Source organism: Musa acuminata, chromosome BXJ1-3 (assembly GCF_036884655.1).
Source record: "Musa acuminata AAA Group cultivar baxijiao chromosome BXJ1-3, Cavendish_Baxijiao_AAA, whole genome shotgun sequence".
NCBI lineage: Eukaryota > Viridiplantae > Streptophyta > Magnoliopsida > Zingiberales > Musaceae > Musa > Musa acuminata.
Window position 1 is genome coordinate 37,255,711 of NC_088329.1, and position 18,421 is coordinate 37,274,131.

Sequence of the window (18,421 nt, forward strand, 5' to 3'; positions counted from 1 at the left end):
TTAAGGAAGAAGCTACCGATTAAAATGGCTGCTGATGAACAGTAGTAATGAAAAGGTAATAAGAATGTGGCGGTCAAGAATTGCACGCGCGATCTACCAGAAGCATTTGAGCATGCTGATGAGGAAGTGGAACAGGTAGTTCTCATCGTCGAGTAGCTCGTCGCGGACGAGTCGCTGCAGGCCGGGGTTCCTCGGCAGCGCGTCGCTGTGGTAGAGTATCGTCGTCACCGACACCGCCGGCCGGCTCACCAACAGCCCCACCAGCCTCACCAGCGACTTGACAAGCAGTGGCGTCAACGACTGCATGTTCCCAACCATGCAAACCCATTACATGCATCCACAGCGAAGAAGAGAAGGGGGGAGAGAGAAGCGGATACATACCATGGTGTGCTGGTTGAGGCAGGAAGGATCGATAGGGGAAGAAGAGAAGTTAATTGGATACCACTTCAACTGCTGGTCCAAACTATATAGTCAAACCTGGGAACCAAGAAAGTTTGGTGCCATGGAATGTGGCCAATTGTTTACTTGGTACGAAACCTGGAAATCTAAAGGTGAAAGTACCGATTACAGCCTCGAGGAGATGGAAAGGCGGGGTGGGATTTGTGGGCGCGGCGACGGAGGAAGCAATCAACGGTGGCAAACAGGTGGCGCCTCCTACGACGGGCGCCCATTGTGCCTTTGGCTTCGCTCTCAACCGTCCTCCCCCTTTTTCGCCGTTGCGAGGACTTGCTTTGCACGCATGTGTTTTGCGGGTGTGGCCGCTTTTTGATTCGTGTTCGTTTGTGTGATTGGTCGTTGGGTCGAATTTGAGCACTCCAATTAGTTTAATCAAAATCAAATATTAATGTAGAATTAGAAGTGATGGACCAAAAACTTTGATCGAGATTGAACCGGTCAATCAGATCGAAAAAATTAGGAATCGGACACTCGATTGGTTCGGTCTCAATTTTTTGGTTATCATTAAAGATGCATGGATAGAGCATCAAGACGTTTTTATAATAAAAATGAAAAGATAAATAATTTAAAATATTCATTACTTTTATAAAATTTTTACTCCTTTTTTTCACTATTAGTGACTATTGTTCTGTTGTTTATTATAAAATGCTAAGTAAAATCTCTAACTTTTTTTTTCCCGTAGAGCCCTTTACTTTGAAGAATATCTTAACAATGTCTATACTTTTTAAAAAGACAATGTTAATGTTGAAAAATTTCACATAGAATTATATCAAATAAAAAATAATTTAATTTGAATAAATACTTTAATCGTACATTGTATTATTTTTGTTTCACGTTTACTAAACGACGTGACATGTGTTATACGATCTTTCATCTCCAATCGTTTTTTATTCTATCATCGTTATCATTATCGTTATGTACTCCACATCATGCATTCGAGGGTGTATATGTTAACTTTATATGTCATTGTGTTTAGGGTCGAGTTCAGTTGCCCACAAGCATTGAGTTTTACGTTGATAACACCAACTCTTTTGAGCTTCTAATTTCGTTACTGCATCAATAAGGGTTCTTAGGTTAAAAGTGTTTACTATTTATAGGGTTCCAAAACTACATGGATAGTCAACATTATTTACAATAGAGCTTCGAGTGTAGTTTTATGAAAAAAATTATTAGAAATTTTGAAATTTTGGTTTATTATGTAACCAGGGTTCTAAGGTTATATTGGTGTTTTAATTTTATTTTTTTAATAATTATAAAAAATTATAAAATATTCATTTAATGTTTTTCCACGTTTGAACTTCTAAATAGGTCAACAATATATGTAGAAAATTTGGTCTAGAAAAAAAAATCCTAATAGTTAATGTACAATTTTTGAAAAAAATAAAAAATAAATAATATCACATAGATGCATTGTTCAAAATAATCTTAAATTTTTAGACAAGCTTTAAATAGGATACTTATAGACATAAGTCATTGATTTTTCATCTTAAATTTTTTTTAGTATTTTTATGAATTTTTGAGCATCTAAACTACATGTCACTTTTCAATTTTTGCCTTGTTTCTTTTATTTCTAAAAATTATAATTCATCCATATAATTTTTTTATATTTAAGCTTCTAAAGAGATCCATAATATACTTAAAAAATTTGGCTTTTGAGAAAAATATTTCCTTATAAGTGATACTCTATTATTGAGGAAAAATAAAAAATAGTGCATGGCATAGATGTACTATTCAAAATGATCTCAAATTTTTAGAAAAGCTAACAAAGTTTAATATATTTATGTGCGTTGAAATATTATCCGAAACATAAATTTTTTATTTTATATGATATTTCGAGTTATTTAATAACCTTTTACTATTTTGTAAATAAAATTGGATTTTGTTTTCACCTTTTAGTTTTATGTAGTTTTGAATGATTTAAGTTGGTCGAAACAAGCATAAAAAAAAGATAAAATAAATAAAAGAGGCAGTAAAATAAAGTTTGTTATTTCGAACGGTAAAGTTATAATATATGTAAAAAAATATTATTTAAGAAAATATAAAATTGATTTTATTACGTCGTGTATATAATGACTTGTTTATAACCAAAATTAATGTGAATCTTTTCCACGTATCCAAGTACCGAAACCTCTCATGGTTTGCCGATCCCACCAAACCCTATGCTGCTCTTACCATGGCGAAGAGCTCACCACGCCGTCGCCATTAACCGCTTCTCCGTCTCCCCCTCGGTCAATCCCCCGTCGCCTGCCGCTCCCGTCCACCCCTCCCCTCCCTCCTTCGAATCCTGTCTCATGTCCCTCGTCGGCTCCGGTATGATCGACGGCGCCGTCGCCCTCCTCACCGAATCAGTTTCCGCGCCCTCCTCCAATCCGCCGCCGACCCGTTCCTTCAACCTCGTCCTCTGTGCCCTGAATAAGTCCCGCCGATTCGATCTCGCCATCCCCCTCTTCCGCTCCATGTGCCAGTCGGGCGTGCCTCCCGACGTCCTGACCCTCACCGTACTGATGAATTGCCACTGCGAATCCGGTCGCCTGGATCTAGCATGCCAAGTGTTCGATCAGTTCGAGTTCTGGAAGTGTTCGCCCAATGTGATCTCTTGCAACACTTTGATCAAAGCTTACTGCAAGAAAGGTCGGATCTTTGATGCGTTGCGTTTTCTAAATGCGATGCGGGAGACTGGGCCAAGACCAAACGATCGGACATATTCAATTTTGATAGCTTCTGCCTGTGGGTCTTCGAACTCTTCGCTGGGTTTGCGGTTGATTGGCGAAATGTTGGGAATTGGGTTGGTTCCAAGTGCGGCAGCATACAACTGTGCGCTCGCTGGGCTTTGTAAAGAGGGACGAATGAAAGGTTCGAGGATCCTTTATGCCAGAATGACTAAGTTGGGGATTAAGGGAAATGCAGTGTCATTTACTGGTTTTATCAGTGGGTTGTGCCGGGAGGGGAAAATAGAAGAAGCAAAAATAGTTTTTATAGAGATGTCTGAGATGGGGATACGTCCGAATGTTATGACGTATACTGCCTTAATTCATGGGCTGTGTTCTCATGGGCAGATTGATGATGCAAAAAAAACTATGCGATACATGGTCCACCTTGGTGTTGCCCCTAATGTGGTTACATACACTGCAGTGCTAGGAGAACTCTGTAAAAAAGGGAGAGTAGAAGAGGCATCGAGACTGCTAGATGAAATGGGTCAACAAGGAATAGATCCTAATGAGTTTACTTACTGTACGTTGTTGGATGGGTTATGTAAATCAGGGAAACTTGAAGAAGCAATGCAGTTCTTTCGCAGATTACAAGGGCAAGGGTTTGGGGATAATATTGTTGCTTATAATACTTTAATATCTGGATTTTGCAAAAAAGGTTTTGTGGATGAAGCTAGTAGACTACTTGATGAGATCATGCAGAAGGGCTCCAAGCCTGATGTGATTATGTATAACACCTTGATTGATGGCTTCTGTAAGGTTGGAAAAACTGACACTGCATACAACTTATTATCTGACATGGAAAGACAGGGTCTAAGAGCAAATGTTGTTACTTATAATACCCTAATGGCTGGTTTAGTTAAGGTGGGAGATCTTGTACGTGTTTTGCATCTGGCAGAAGAGATGGCTGGTAAACAAATAGAACCTGATGTCATCAGTTATAGCATACTTTTGAATGGGATGTGTCGTGCAGGAAGGTTCCAGGATGCAGAAAATATTCTGCATCATGTGGAAGATAATGAGACAGAACCTGATGCAATAATGTATTTATGCATGCTTCATTCATACAGTAAGCGTATGCAATTACAGAGAGCAAAAAGTATAATTTTGAGGATGAGAAAAAGGGGGTTTCAAGCAAATTTCATAGTTTATTCTATAATTCTGCAGGGATTTTGCATAAGAGGTGAGATTGAGGAAGCAATTATGCTGCTTCATGGAATTGTTTTGAGTGGCACTGCTCCATCTACTGTTATTGTATCTCTCTTTCTTGAGTATGTTTGTCGGTTTGGTCAACTTGACAAATTCTTAGACTTGTTGCCAGTCACAGCTGATAAGGATGGGTTCAATTTTATGGTCTGATGCTTACTTTTCACCGTTCAGGTGCCATATGACATGTAGTTCTTTGGAGTACAGCAGCCAGATGAAATTCACATCATACCCTCTTTTATTAAATTATGAGAGATGTTACGAACAGCAGTTTCTTCAGTTCCTGCATTTATTTCAGGCTATTCTGGCTAGAAGACCATTATTCACCCACTGGGACAGATAATTTATCGCTCTTAAAGAACCACCCTTTTCCCCTTTGTCATCCTGCAGTTTATGGAGTACTTAGAGCAAACATGTTAATATGCAAGGCATGTGAGGAGGTTCTAGGTGATTGTTTTACGTGCATTATTAGATCTTGGAGCTTATTTTGTTGGTATGAAGGTATAGTCTTTATGCATTTCCCATATAAAATTAATGGCCATAATTATATTTCCTAGTTTTGTTAATAAAATTCAGTCTGATTATTGGACAGTCTGTAGGTACCTGCCCACAGTTTCTCTCAGCTCACTCTCACAAGAGTCCAATTAAGGTGACAACTTTCTGGTATGTTCATGATTGTTAAATTTCAATTTCGATGGTCCCATTTTGTTCTGTTGTTTTTTGCATTCTAATATAGGTTAATCTGCAGAATTGTTAGGTTAATGGTGCAATTTTATTGCAACTTTTTAAACCTTGTAAGAATGTGTGACTTCCTCAAGTCCAAGGTAGCTTCTACGATAAAGAATCAGATCAGCTATCGCAACATGTGATGATAGCTTGCAATATGACTGCTATTTTTAGTCCTCGTCTTTCAAAGTTAGTTGGCAGTATTAAACTCCAGTTTTCGTATTATATCTATCTGCCACATTGATTAGCTGGTTCCTCGATGATGCAGTTGCAGCAGATGACTCATCCTACAAAAAAAAATTGTTTTGTTTTGGAATGATCTTTATCAAATACTCAAGTTGAAGACAATCAGAAATTTCGATTTTATGCTTATCTACTCATTCAAAAAATTATCACCAAGTCTGATGGAAGTTGTATATGATGATAATACAAGTTGACGAGTGAATACTATGCCCAAAAATCATTATTCATGTCTTTCAGCATTTCCTTTTGTGATCTAGGGCATCGGCGGAGCAGTAAGTGCTGAGACTTTGTTGCAGCTAAAGATGCCGACTATGATTGTGCAGGTTGTGACTCATGTACTAATCAATTGCATTATTTGTATATATATACTCATTACTCCAATGTGAAGTTCCTTCTTTCTATGTTACAAGCTACAAGTCCTGACTCCCAAGTGAATATCTATACAGGGAAGCAAAGACAGTTTGTGTCCACTGGATAAGCTGGAAAGCACCCTCAAGAAATTGAAATGTTCCATATGAGTTGTATGTGATTTAATGGTGGTTAACACGCACTCAAAACTGGAAAGAAGTACCAGCAGTCTGCTGAATTGAATCAGGATGAAGCTGAACGATTTGTGAATATATCTATACAGGAAAGCATATATAGTTTGTCCCCGCTGGAAAAGCTGGAAAGCACCCTCAAGAACATGAAATGTTCCATATGAGTTGTATGTGAATTAATGGTGGTTTAGGCACTCAAAATCCGAAAGAAGTTGCAGCAGTCTCCTGAACTGAATCAGGACAAAGCTGAACAAAGAGTTTTGAAGACGATGGATGACTTTGTCAACAAGTCTATCGTAGAACAGAGTTGATATGTGAAAGCATATGTAACTCTGAAGGTTGATACTTAAAACACCATCAACTCTCTGACTTAATTATAGGATCATCAGTATGGTGCCTGTTGCAAGGGTGTGGCCCTGTAGTTTCCACCTTCTTGTTCTGGATTCTTCTCTGATATTTAGTTAACTTAGCTTGAAGATTTTGTAGACAGATTTTGTTTTCTTGACATTTTATGATTCTGACCTGGTGGCGGCCTAAATTGCAAATCAAATTCTGTTGTATATGTTTGAACCTCTCTTAACTATCAAATCAGTTGTGCAGTTTCCACATTTATTTGCTCTGCTTTATATTTTATTGAGAAACTTTAACCTTCAATTGACTTTTGGTTTGAGAATGAATAACCAGATTTTGCATACCGCAGGCATCCATTGTGTAGATCATCATTCGAGTTTGATTGATTATATGAGAATTGGTTCAGATGCATTAGCCATCTTCTCAATTCCTCCCAGATAGTTGACCACCCACAGTTTTGGACCAAAAGTTAAAAAAATAATTTTTGGTCCTTGATTGGTGAACTTTTTAAACTTTCTGCTTGAGTTTGCTCTGAGGGAAATGATGATATGTTTGGGCTACAGCGTTAGATTTGGTTGCCATCACTCTGGCGGCATTCATCAGGTCAAGGTTTGTACTCTTTCAGGACAGCCCTGAACAAAGCTGACCAACTGATTCTGGTTGACTGCTGCAACTATCTTCATGCATATCATAAAATAAAACTAGAGAGAGAGATGCTACCTTTAAAGTGGACTAATTACATATTATTTTATTTAATTAGTTATCTTTAGTATTTTAATTTTTATATTTTAAAAAATTACATTAGTATCTGTATTATTAAGAAGATGAAACATCTAATTATATTTATCCTAATGGCGTTAGTTTTACTATTAAAAATATAAAAATAAATGATAAAAGATAATCTTAATGTTTTAATTAATGGTGGCAGACGACGACATTTCTAGGAGTGTGGGTGATTGTTATGGATGAGAAGAATGACAATAAGAGGTAAGGGTCGCTCGATAACTATATTGACGTGATGTAAATACAGAGTAGTTCTCGCCTCTCGTTGTCATTCTTCTTATCCACACAACTACTCACGGCACTTAGTAGCATCACAACTAATTGGAACGTTAAAATTATCTTTTTATCTTTTGTTTTAATGTTTTCATTGGTAAGACCGATAACGTTAAGATAAATGAACCTAGATATTTTATTTTCGTAACTATAAGGATGTTAATATAATTTTTAAAATATAAAAATCGAGTGTACATTTCTAATGTATAAAGGGGAGAAAAAAAGATTTGAATGAATATATAGTTACGAAATACTTTAGGTATTTAATAAATAATATATAAAGATTATATTTTAAATATGCATTAATGTAAGTTTTGTTAGATAAAATTATATCTCAAGAGATTATTGAATATTTTATGATAAATTTATTATTTTAATTTTTAAATATTTATTTAAAAAATACATATTTATTTTAAAAATATTTAAATAAATAAATGTAATGTTATATAAAATTTTATAAATATGTTTTTAAAAATAAATAAATTAATTTTTATTTTATAAAAATATATATCATGTTAATTTTTCACTAAATCATTTTGACAATCTTAGCATTTTAGATAAAGTCATAAGCATACAATCAAAATTTAAAAAATTATATTAACATCATACAAATGCTGAAATGTTAATGTTGAAATATTATATTTGAGCATTTTTCAATGCAGCATTCAAGTCAAATACGGTTTTAAAAAAAATATCAAACATAATTTACATTTAAAATATGCATTGAGCCCTCCGTGCATATTTCAACTACGTTTCCAAATGCACACACAGAGAAGTATAGTCTTCCCTAATCGCTTCAAGAGATACACAAGTTGGACCTTTATATTGCTATTTTATGTAAAAAGACTACAACTATTGAAATCTAATTTTGTTGTTGTGTTCAATGCAACTACACAAAAGTTCAAGTGGAATGAAGTTCTAGAATAAGAAATGACAAGACAAGTTCGAGATGCTCAGTTTGATCCAATATGATCCAATTTTCAAGCTAGACTATTAAGGTGGTGATAGGGCATATTTTGGCCCTAGACCACAAACATCACAAACTAGCGGTCATGAATGCAACATCGTATGCTACCGGAACCATGAGGTGCACGCCATCGCAACCATGGGTGCACGTCACGTCAAGTTTCAACCATACAACTATGTGACCTAACCACCCCGAGAGCTTGGGGTGGTGTCGTCTGCTTTGTTACGGTGTCGTCTGACACTGCAGAGGCACACCCTCCCTCCCTCCAGATATGCCATCTTGTCAGAGGGGATATCCCGCCCCCAGGAGGGTCAGCGGCCAGGGGGAACGAGGGCGCAACAGACTCTCGCACGCAGGTGTATATATCTCCAGCCGATCCCAAGGAAAGGGAGGGGAAATCCACACCCATCTAACTTGATCGTCGAAGGGACAAAGTCGGGATCCACCCGACGAAGGCCGTTTTGTAGGGAAGAGATCGTCATCGAGCCGCGAGAGCCTTCACCCCGAAGTCGTCTCTCAACACGTAGAGGAGGGCACATCTATCCTAGCGACGAGAGGACACATCTTCCCTCAAACCGAAACTATAATCGGTTGTGTCCCGTAAGATCCCTTCGAGATAGAGAGAGAGAGAGAGAGATGGTTATCAGCACACACAAAGAGGAGGTCCCTTTTATTATGACATTTGGACCCTAATCGACTATAGCCATCAAGGATTTACCCATCTGGTATTATCAAATATTCCTCGTATGAGGAACCTAAGATTGATTGTCTGGAAGGTGGTTTGGGATTGAATTGAATGAATTTGCAGGGCAAGTCTATATCGATAAGTGGATGTGAAAGTCCTGAAACCCACATTGATAATTCAAGAAAAGAGCATAACACCGAGTGCAAAACCTTGGAATGCAACATGGGACATGTTTGCTAACCAACTTGGGATGAGGATATTGATGTAACAATCAAATAATAATAATGGAGCTTTTGATGAACTGAATTGGTCAGGATTCCATGAAGAAACACTAGTAGACCTGATCAAGCAAGAGTATCTAATGTTATCATTAACGAGATGTAATTTCTACCACCTGCTTTCAATTTGGATACTGTCACACAGGGCACTGAAACTAGGGATATCAAAGTTGCTGTAACATAAAACGAAGTGGTGATGCAGATCTGAATGTTACGTGCAGAAGAACACCTACACTTACCTGAGTATATTTGGTGAACTAAATGTAGTCTGCAACGTGAAGATAATTTAAAATAACATCAGAGTTGAGTGCAAGAAGTATGTGATCAAACTAAAGCTAATCTGATAAAAGAATAACTAGTTACAGAAAAATATACAGTAATGAACTTTGTGTAAAAGTTCTTATGAAAGCTTAGCAGCAGTATGAGCATGAAAATTTTCTTTATGAAGAGAAAAAAAAAAAGAAAAGGAAAATTATGTACGAAGTGGAAACTCTCAGTAATTTTGTCAACTAAAGAATTTTTAGACTTACCAAGTCTGAATCTTCAACCGCCTGCCAATCACCATATTCCTCATCTGAGGGCATCTTTGATTTCGTCATTTCTAAATTTGCTGTGTTTTCCTCACCGGAAGAAACATGTTTCCTTCTCAAGGAACAAGGCGAATGCACCACCTGTTCCGCTGCCAAGAAAGAGTCCATGTGATTCACCATCACAAAAACATTACCCTCACTGGCGTCAACTGAAACATCATTGAATCCAAGTCTTGTTGCATCGGTAGGAGTGTCTTTTGCATCGGGTACCTCACACCACTGATATATGCTTTGTTGTGATCCTGTCCTGGTGATCGATGCATCTTCCCATGTTTCGTTAATGTCCTCTTGCTGGATGCTGACACATGTTTCACTTTTCAACGAGGATATGCTCTCCAAGTAGAGGTTCTGCCATCGAGTAACTGACCCACTGTGTCTCTCCTTTTCCATTGTGCAAAATGAGTCAAAAATCTGTGATGAGTGCAGTAAGATAATAGAAAGGAAATACACCAAAGGCCCAAAACTAACAAGTAATTTGTTACAATATGGTGCTTGTCATGGAGCATTTATTAGGGAAAACCAAGGTGGACAGTAGGAGATGTCTATCGCTAAGCTAAGTTCAAGAATTTAAGCATTCACAAAATAGGTCATTCAGAAAAGGAGCAAATTCTTGCTTGGAAGGGTGTGTCAATAATCCCATTCATCCTTTTCTCAGGAGCCCAAAGAAATCAAATTATCAAAGTACAAGCATGTTTGTCTAAATATCTAAAGAATATATCATCAGGTCAGTGACAATTGTGAAAAATTAGGCAGTCAGTTGAAGTCAGCTAGGCATATCACACAGAGGAATGACCTTGTAAACTGGGAAGAGGACAAGGCTGTTAACAATACATGGTTGGACTAATGTATCAGCAACTGTAAAAATGTAACAGTTGAACCGCCATTCAAAAACTAATATAATTTCATCTGTATTATGAATTAAATCTCTTACCCGATGAGTTGCTAACAGTTCAGAGTCATGTTTGCTCAGCTTGGGATGCAATAATGCAAAGTATATCCTCCAAAAGGATTCCTCACTCATGTAGGTGGGACAAAGGCTTATTCGAAGAGATAATAAATCAGGAATGCAGTCCTCAACAGCAGAAACATGCTCTCTTTGAGTGTGAGACATATGAAACTCTGCAAAATTTGAACAACTTCAGTTATCACTTTCGTTGGTAGTCAACCAGCAAACAAAAACATCAGCATTGTTAATAAGCAGAAGTAGATAGGTAATGATTTTTGCAGTTATAGCAAATTGTTTCTTTCCATCTTTTGTAGTCAAGTAAGCTACTACATCCCTTATGCAGTTTCTGTACATCCTGGAATACTTTGAAGTCTTGGATATGAGCACTAAAAATAAATAATATTGCAAAGTTTTTGAACATGTGAAAAAAAAATATTTAATGAAGAGACTAAATTTAAATTAAGATGGGATCAATTGAAGAATGTATTAAGAGGAAAAATATCTTAGAATCTAGTATAGTTTCTCAACAATAGTAAACATGAGCGGCGATTTTGAGTTCAGCCTTTACATGATCCATATGATTTTGATAGTTTATTTTTGAAACCCAAGTCACTGCTATGTTAAATACGTTTAAATGTTACCATCTATAGCTTTTTTTTAACAAAGAACTATGATATGCTATTATATTTCCAAGAAAAAAGAATACTTGAAAGAAAAATGTATTATTTAGAATATTGATATATGCTGAACATAAGTCCTAGGAGAAAAAGAAAATGATCTTCTAGTTTTGGATCCCCAGATACTAAATTAAAGGTGGAATTGAAGAATGATGTTAATAAAATGTATATTTTATAGATAAGTATGAACTGCTCAGGCTTTGTTGCCTTACCAAGACTTGGAACCTAAATGCAAATGGCATACTGCAATCAACAATAATTTAATTTGTCATCATACAAGGTAGCATGTGCTTCCAAACAACATTATTAACTTCCTTCTGATTGGGTTACCAAAGTAGGAGCATATTTTTTCCTAAGTTTAATGGTAATTTTCTAGCTTGAGCCCAGTCCATCCAAAACTACAACTCAAATTGAAATTTATATTTTTCCTACTGATCCTCATTTTCAACGTTTCCTTTACAACATTGCAGTGCATCCTAGGCATACAGGAAATGATGATGGAAAAGTAACTGACAACAAGTGATGTTAGAATTTTTTTTTTCTAATCCCCCCCTTCAGTGCCTCCTTTCCTAGGATGTCAGAGAAACTGAAATGATACCTTTATGCCTACAAGAAGTCAGGGGTAATCAGTTAGCAGTGAGAAGATGGCCAGAAACATCAACCACCAATAACACAAAATAACAGTGGATTTTTTATTTTCCTTTTCTTTCCGCATTATCTTTAATCTATGGCCTCTTTTGTTGTTACCAAGATACCTATAGTGGAATTTCACTGGCGTGTTGAGCAACCATCAAATGTCATACCCCTAGTGATGTAGAACAAAGTAGAGAGAAGTAGAGAGAAAGCAAGAGAGCAAGATAGGAAGAGAGAAGTGAGATTAGAGAGGAGAGTAAGGGACTAGAAGGGTAAGAAGATGCAAGGTTTTCATTTAAATCTTAAGTGTTTGATCCATTGACAAGCCCCACTATTTCTGGGGTTTAAGAGTCTTAATAAAATCAATGTAGGCAATGTTTCCCAAGAGTTACCTCCTAGGGAACTTGCATGCCCTTTAAAAATCCAAAATGTGACTTCCAGAAAACCTAAATAGCTTTAAGAAAATTTAACACAACTAAGAAGAAAAATAGTGCACTTAATACAAATGTAGAGTCTCAAGGTTCACATTTAGAAAGAACAAAAAGCTCTTTAATTTTTCATACAACTCTTGGAGTTTCTAAGCCAATTAATTGATGGCGTTTTTGTTGATTTCTTTGCCTAGAATAAACTCTTCTGAAATCCTTTATAAAAATAGATGGTTCTCCATCATTCTCTCTTGATGGAAAGAACATGACCCCGAAGAGTGATAATCCAACAAGTTTAGTGCAAAGTCATGAAGTTTCTCCAAAATAATCCGAGTGGCATCAGAAGTTGGACAATCATACCACTTGAAAAGAAAGTGTTTCATGATGCTAGTAGTAGACAAAACAGGGTAGTCATCAAAGACATGGTTCATATTACCGTTCTGTACCGGTGTACTGACCAGTTATCAGTATGATACATACCGAGCTATATCGAGTTGTACCGAGTGACCGACACATAGTATACTAGGGTGTACCGATGTACCGCCCATACTGGTCTTCTGTCGGACTAATATGTACCACCCGTACCGAGTGGTACGTTTCGGTACGTCAAACCTTGATCAAGGATGGTCTCTACGTCATCCATGTGTTGTAAGAGACTGTGCTTTACGAGGATTGTCACATGCAAGATCACTAGTAGATAGAGGAGGAAGCTCAAAAGTACCATAATATGGAATTAAATCCTTCATATTGAAAATTGAACTAATATTTAAGACGAAAGGCAAATGAAGCACACATGCATTAAATCCCAGTTTTTGGATAATAGGGAAAGGACAAATAGCTCGGGCATACAACTTCTTGTATGAGTTTTTGGGGAATCTCTTAAGGCAAATGTGAACCAAGATATAATTACTAATTTGGAACTCTTGACTCCTACAATGTGCATTAGCAGTAAGTTTGTAACTTTTATTACTTAGAGTAATTTTACGTTGAATCTCAACATACAAATCATGGATATGTTGCGCGAAGGAGTGGGCTAGTTCTAAGGCATAATAATCAAGTGGAAGGGGTGCAAGGTCAATGGGTGTGTGAGGAGTCTAGCCGATTGATTGAGTTACTGTATGCATACTTTGTCGTGGATACGGTTAAGTCTTAATTCTTTAGTTTCTCTCAACTAAACATCTAAGAAGATTTCCCAATGAACGATTAACAACCTCAGTTTAACCATCAGTCTAGAGGTGAAAGGCTGAAGAGAATTTCAATATTGTGCCAAGTAGTTTTCACAAGTTCTTCAAAAATAGTTAACAATTTTCACATCCCTATTGGACATTATGGTTGAGGGTAATCCATGTAGCTTAATCACTTCTCGAAAGAACAATTTAGCAATGTGTCAAGCATCGTTGGTCTTATTACATGGGATAAAGTGAGTCATTTTTTAAATTAATCAATAATAATCAAAATAGAGTCATAGTCACGGGTTGTTTTAGGAAGTCCAAAGACAATCTAAATCCACATCTTGTCATGGTGAGTATGGAATGGGTACTGGGGTATATAGGTCAGTATTGTGTTTGCGAGTTTTGGCAAATTGACAAGTGCGACACTGCCCAAGCGACATCTCGTTTTAAGAAAGATGAGTAAAATCTATCCTCGACTAATGCAATGGCCATGTCTCGACCTAGGTGACCTGCTAATCCACTTGCATGCATTTCCCAAACAAATCTCAAAGGCAGGATCGGGGAACACACAATTTAGTAGACCAAAAAAAAATAATCATCCCTAACAGTGAAGTTCATATATTCACAATAGTTTCCATCTTGGATTTCTTGATAAATGTGGCTAAAGTCTATACATTAGATATATTCTTCTTTTGATCGCTCGAATCCTATGACCTTGAAACTCATGGTAGATAAGATCGTAGAAACTCAACTAAGGGCATCGACAACCTTGTTTTGAGTATCAGAATAATGCTTAATTATAAAAAAATATTTATTGAGGAACTTAATCCACTTGGCATATTGAGCATTCAAAACAAGATAAACTCTTGTGGTAAAATATGATATCGTCAATACCTAAGACATTGCATATTTGTGTAGAGTTCTCTAATGCAGGTAGAATAATGTTGTCTTATATAATTGAGTTTCTCATTGAAAAAGGCGATAGGCTGACCCTCTTGACTTGAAATCTTCATATGCTTATAGCAAAGGCATCACAAATGACCTCAAAGAGTTTACTAACGTCAAGGTGCCTAAGAACAAGAGCAATGGTCATTCTTATTTTGATGTCAGCAAAGGCTTTGGTAGCATTCAAGGTCGAAGAAAACTCACCCTTTTTTTTTTTCACTTTTGGGCTTTTTTTTTACAACTTTCAAAGTTTTAAATTTTAATGCTACTATAGTTGTAGTTAAAGGAGAGAGAGAGGTTGATAAATAGGGAAAAAAAAGAAAACAAGGGGAGAAGAAGCAACGAAAAGCACTATCTAACGAAATATACTTTTTTCAACAAAAATATTAGTGAAGTTATCAAAAATTACGTTAGAAGTATTCTACCAAGATCTAAATATTATACCAATTCCATGACAATCGCCCCAAAGTCTAACTCCACATGCAAGGGATTGACGTTAGAAGTATAAGGATATGTGAGTGGCCTCACTATTGATTGAAGCTTTTGCTATTAATTGAGGCTCAATGGAGTACAGGACAAGTTTCCTGATGTGTTTTGATACCAAACTCATGTAGAACAAGGTAGAGAAATAGACAGAGAGTAAGAGAGGAGTGAGATTAGAAATTAAAGATTAGAGATGAGAGAAAGAGACTAGAAGAAAGAAAATGCAATTCTTTTTTATTCAAATCTGAAATGTTTGATCCATTGACAAGCCCCACTATTTATAGGGGTTTAAGAGCCTTAATACAATCAATGTAAGCAATGATTCCCCAAGAGGAACCTCCTAGGGAACTTACAAACCTTTTAGATACCCAAAATGTGAATGATAGAAAATCTAAATAATTTTAAGATAATTTATTACAGCTGAGAAGAAAAAGAGTGCATTTAATACAAAAGTAGAGTCCTAAGGTTATCACCTAGAAAGAGTAAAATTCTCTTCAATTTTTAATACAAATCTTGGAGTTTCTCGGCCAACTAATTAATGACTTTTTTTTCTAATTTCTTTGCCTAGAATAAAGTCTTCCGAAATCTTTTATAAAGCAAGATGGTTCTCCATCACCTAGACTGTATGATATAAATCTCAATCACTGAAGGAAAATAAAAAAAATAAGGAAAACAATCGTGCCAAAATGTTTGTTATAGTTAAGATGTAATGATTATAAATTGAAAAAGAATTAAATTGATCAACACACCTTAAAGTCCACATATCTGAAACATCAAACACAAACACCTAGATTCCCCTCACACAAAAAGTTGATAGATAGAATCTAACTAGGATCAAGATTACATTGAAATAATAAAGACTGGATTTTATTGGTTTCAATTTCAACTTTCAATGTTTCAAATACTTCCAAAGATATTAATCTTGTGAAGTTGTCTCCTGTTCAAGACATAAACAAGTAAATTAAGTGTGATCTTTAAATGTTATTATTTTCAAGTGTTTCAGGGTAGTATTAGATGTTTAGAAAAGATACATGAGTTTCTTATGGCCAAAATCATTTTCTTTAATGAAGAAATTAAGTTATTTTTTATACTTGATAAAATCAAAGAATTTAAGTCATTTCTTGACCTACATTTTGCTTTTTGGTTTAGGATATTCTCATCCTAAATATGTTTGAGAACAACCTTTTTATTTACATAGTTTATCATTAGCTTACAGTGGATAACCTAGGGCTACCATAGTCATGCCGCTAGTATGTCGGGCATGATCAAGGACACATAAAAGTATTACAAAATAATCCATCTCATGAGTGAACTGCAACATTAAATTTTACAAACAACATGAAAGCCATGACAGAAAGTTATCAATTAGGATCTTCCAATTGAGCAGATCTGATTTCTAAGATATAGTGGTCTATCCATCAAGAGAAGAATAAGTTTAACTTATAGGTTAATATAGACAACAATGCTGATATATTTTAATCATATCCATACATCAGACAAGAAGGTAACTATAGTTACAATGAAAAAGTGATTTTTCCTAATTAAACATGTCTTTAACCCTAAAAGAAAATAACAGCAAAATTTATTTCTGAGGTAACCTAGACTAACTGGAAGATCATTACCTTTGTGCAGTTCTGTACTAATATTGGCAAGCCAATAAAATTTCACCTCTTAGTCACCAACAAAAGTTGGTAGTTGATGAAGACTGCCGCAAACACACTCATAGTGGTAAGATTGTAACTAATAGAGAAAGCTGAAAGGAAGAATGTCCTATCTAACACATCAAACTAATGATTCATGAACATAATGTTGAATGGGAAACCTCGCAATAGTCAAGAATTCAAGGAAGACAGAGAATCACACGTAAGATTGTGATCAAACGACATGATAACATATCGGAATCAATACATAGACGAAGATAGGGAATTCACCTTCATCCACAGACACCGGGAAGTCCAGCCACAACTCTGGGCGCTTGATAATATGGCCAACGAATTCCAGGACCTCCGCCGACACCCTAATGGTCCTCACCCCACCCGCCCGATCAGTGGATCTCCGGTCCCGATCGGGTGAGCTCCGGGAGAGGCGAGAGGGGTCGCTGCGGAAAACGCCTCCGTCCTCGCCGAGGTCGCTTAGGATCCCGGACAGGGCCCTCGCGGAGGGCCGCGGCTTCTGCGGCGGCGGTGGCGGCGTGGCGGGGCGGGGCGATGACGGGGGGGATTCCTGCCGAGGCGGGGGCGCTATGGGGCCGAGGAAACAGGCGATGTCGAGGACGCAGCGGCCGAGCTCTGAGAGGTCATCTTTCACGCCACGGAAACCACGCGCCGCCATCGTTAGGGTTTCGTTAGGGTTTCGACCTTGGTAGGGGAGCAGAAGAATAAAAGAGGAGGAGGAGGAGGAGGAGGAGGAGGAGGCGGCGGCGGAGGCGGAATACAACGGAGAGTAAGAGAACGAAATATAAAGCTTAGCTTATGGAGTTCCAGTGAACTATAACTACTTGCTCGGAACGGGAGTCTTAATTGAAACCGGGTAGATCACGTGGATCTTGGACCTTGAATCAGAACAGGGTTTATCAAAAAGAGCATTTGTATTGGTCCTTAGCTATTTTCCGCATTGAACGTGGGTCCTACGTTAATTATTTCCTGAACCCTGTCTTGTTATGACGCATTGGCCCAATCTAAATGAATGAGATTATGATATATATTTTTATGTTTACTGGTTTGTTGTATTAGTTGTTGTAAAAGCCTAAATTAGATCTACATCTTATATTTTGAAGGGTGAACAAATTGATAAAGGAGTATTTTAAATGTATATAGTATATCATAAATGCATAAGACATAGTGGTTAGATTATGCTAATTACGCTCTTTCCTATGAAAAGAAATTAAGATGATTGAGAATAATTAAATAATTAAGATGCTAATTATGATCTCGTATAACAACTATACGTGAATATGTGGATACTTAGAAAAATAAATTAAGATACATGACATCATTGAGAGACTATAAATATTCTTTATCTCCTCTTTATTTCTAAATTAATGTTCATGTCATTGTAGTTTTTGGATCCGACGATTATATGCTTACATATTATATAAAATTTTTGTGAGAACTATCAAAACATACACATCATAAATTTAGATATATATTATTATTTAATTTTAAAGTTTAACATTAAAATCTTTTATATAATAAAATATTATAACTTTTATGCTTACAAATAGTTTGATACAACCTAGATCTAAAGAAGAGTTTTCCATCTATATTCATTACTCAATGGCAAAATGTGCAATGGCATATGTTAAATCAAAACTTAAGAAAAGATAAGTGTCTGTG

General features: G+C 36.5%; 2 protein-coding genes and 1 long non-coding RNA gene across 10 annotated transcripts; 1 reads left to right on the forward strand and 2 right to left on the reverse strand.

The window, feature by feature from the left end:
- LOC135637581 (uncharacterized) lies at positions 1-604 on the reverse strand. Its single transcript, XR_010496331.1, has 2 exons — positions 382-604; positions 1-300 (listed from the first exon to the last, which is right to left on the reverse strand). It is a non-coding gene; the product is annotated as an uncharacterized LOC135637581 (long non-coding RNA).
- Positions 605-2,565: 1,961 nt separating this feature from the next.
- LOC103979342 (pentatricopeptide repeat-containing protein At1g62914, mitochondrial) lies at positions 2,566-6,504 on the forward strand. 7 transcript variants are annotated; one of them, XM_065133621.1, is made up of 5 exons: positions 2,566-4,347; positions 4,545-4,871; positions 4,963-5,033; positions 5,597-5,662; positions 5,786-6,504. In XM_065133621.1, the coding sequence occupies exons 1-2, from the start codon at positions 2,616-2,618 to the stop codon at positions 4,553-4,555; spliced, it is 1,743 nt and encodes a 580-aa protein (XP_064989693.1). In that variant the 5' UTR covers positions 2,566-2,615; the 3' UTR covers positions 4,556-4,871; positions 4,963-5,033; positions 5,597-5,662; positions 5,786-6,504. The 7 variants fall into 7 exon arrangements, with proteins under 7 accessions (XP_064989693.1, XP_018679505.2, XP_018679504.2 ...); XM_018823960.2 differs by having other exon boundaries at positions 2,566-4,871; positions 5,119-5,662; XM_018823959.2 differs by having other exon boundaries at positions 2,566-4,871; positions 5,365-5,662.
- Positions 6,505-9,545: 3,041 nt separating this feature from the next.
- On the reverse strand, positions 9,546-17,549 carry LOC103979619 (uncharacterized). 2 transcript variants are annotated; one of them, XM_065150207.1, is made up of 3 exons: positions 17,018-17,549; positions 10,737-10,924; positions 9,546-10,186 (listed from the first exon to the last, which is right to left on the reverse strand). In XM_065150207.1, exons 1-3 carry the CDS (start codon positions 17,415-17,417, stop codon positions 9,725-9,727), a joined length of 1,050 nt encoding a protein of 349 aa, XP_065006279.1. In that variant the 5' UTR covers positions 17,418-17,549; the 3' UTR covers positions 9,546-9,724. The 2 variants fall into 2 exon arrangements, with proteins under 2 accessions (XP_065006279.1, XP_018678788.2); XM_018823243.2 differs by having other exon boundaries at positions 9,546-10,216.
- Between the last annotated feature and the right edge of the window lie 872 nt (positions 17,550-18,421).

Coding starts and splice junctions, on each gene's coding strand:
- LOC103979342 (XM_018823960.2), top strand. CDS start 2,616: ATGCTGCTCTTACCATGGCGAAGAGCTCACCACGCCGTCGCCATTAAC.
- LOC103979619 (XM_018823243.2), bottom strand. CDS start 17,417: ATGGCGGCGCGTGGTTTCCGTGGCGTGAAAGATGACCTCTCAGAGCTC. Junction 10,925..17,017: donor CCCGGTGTCTGTGGATGAAG/GTGAATTCCCTA, acceptor CAAATTTTGCAG/AGTTTCATATGTCTCACACT. Junction 10,217..10,736: donor AACTGTTAGCAACTCATCGG/GTAAGAGATTTA, acceptor CACTCATCACAG/ATTTTTGACTCATTTTGCAC.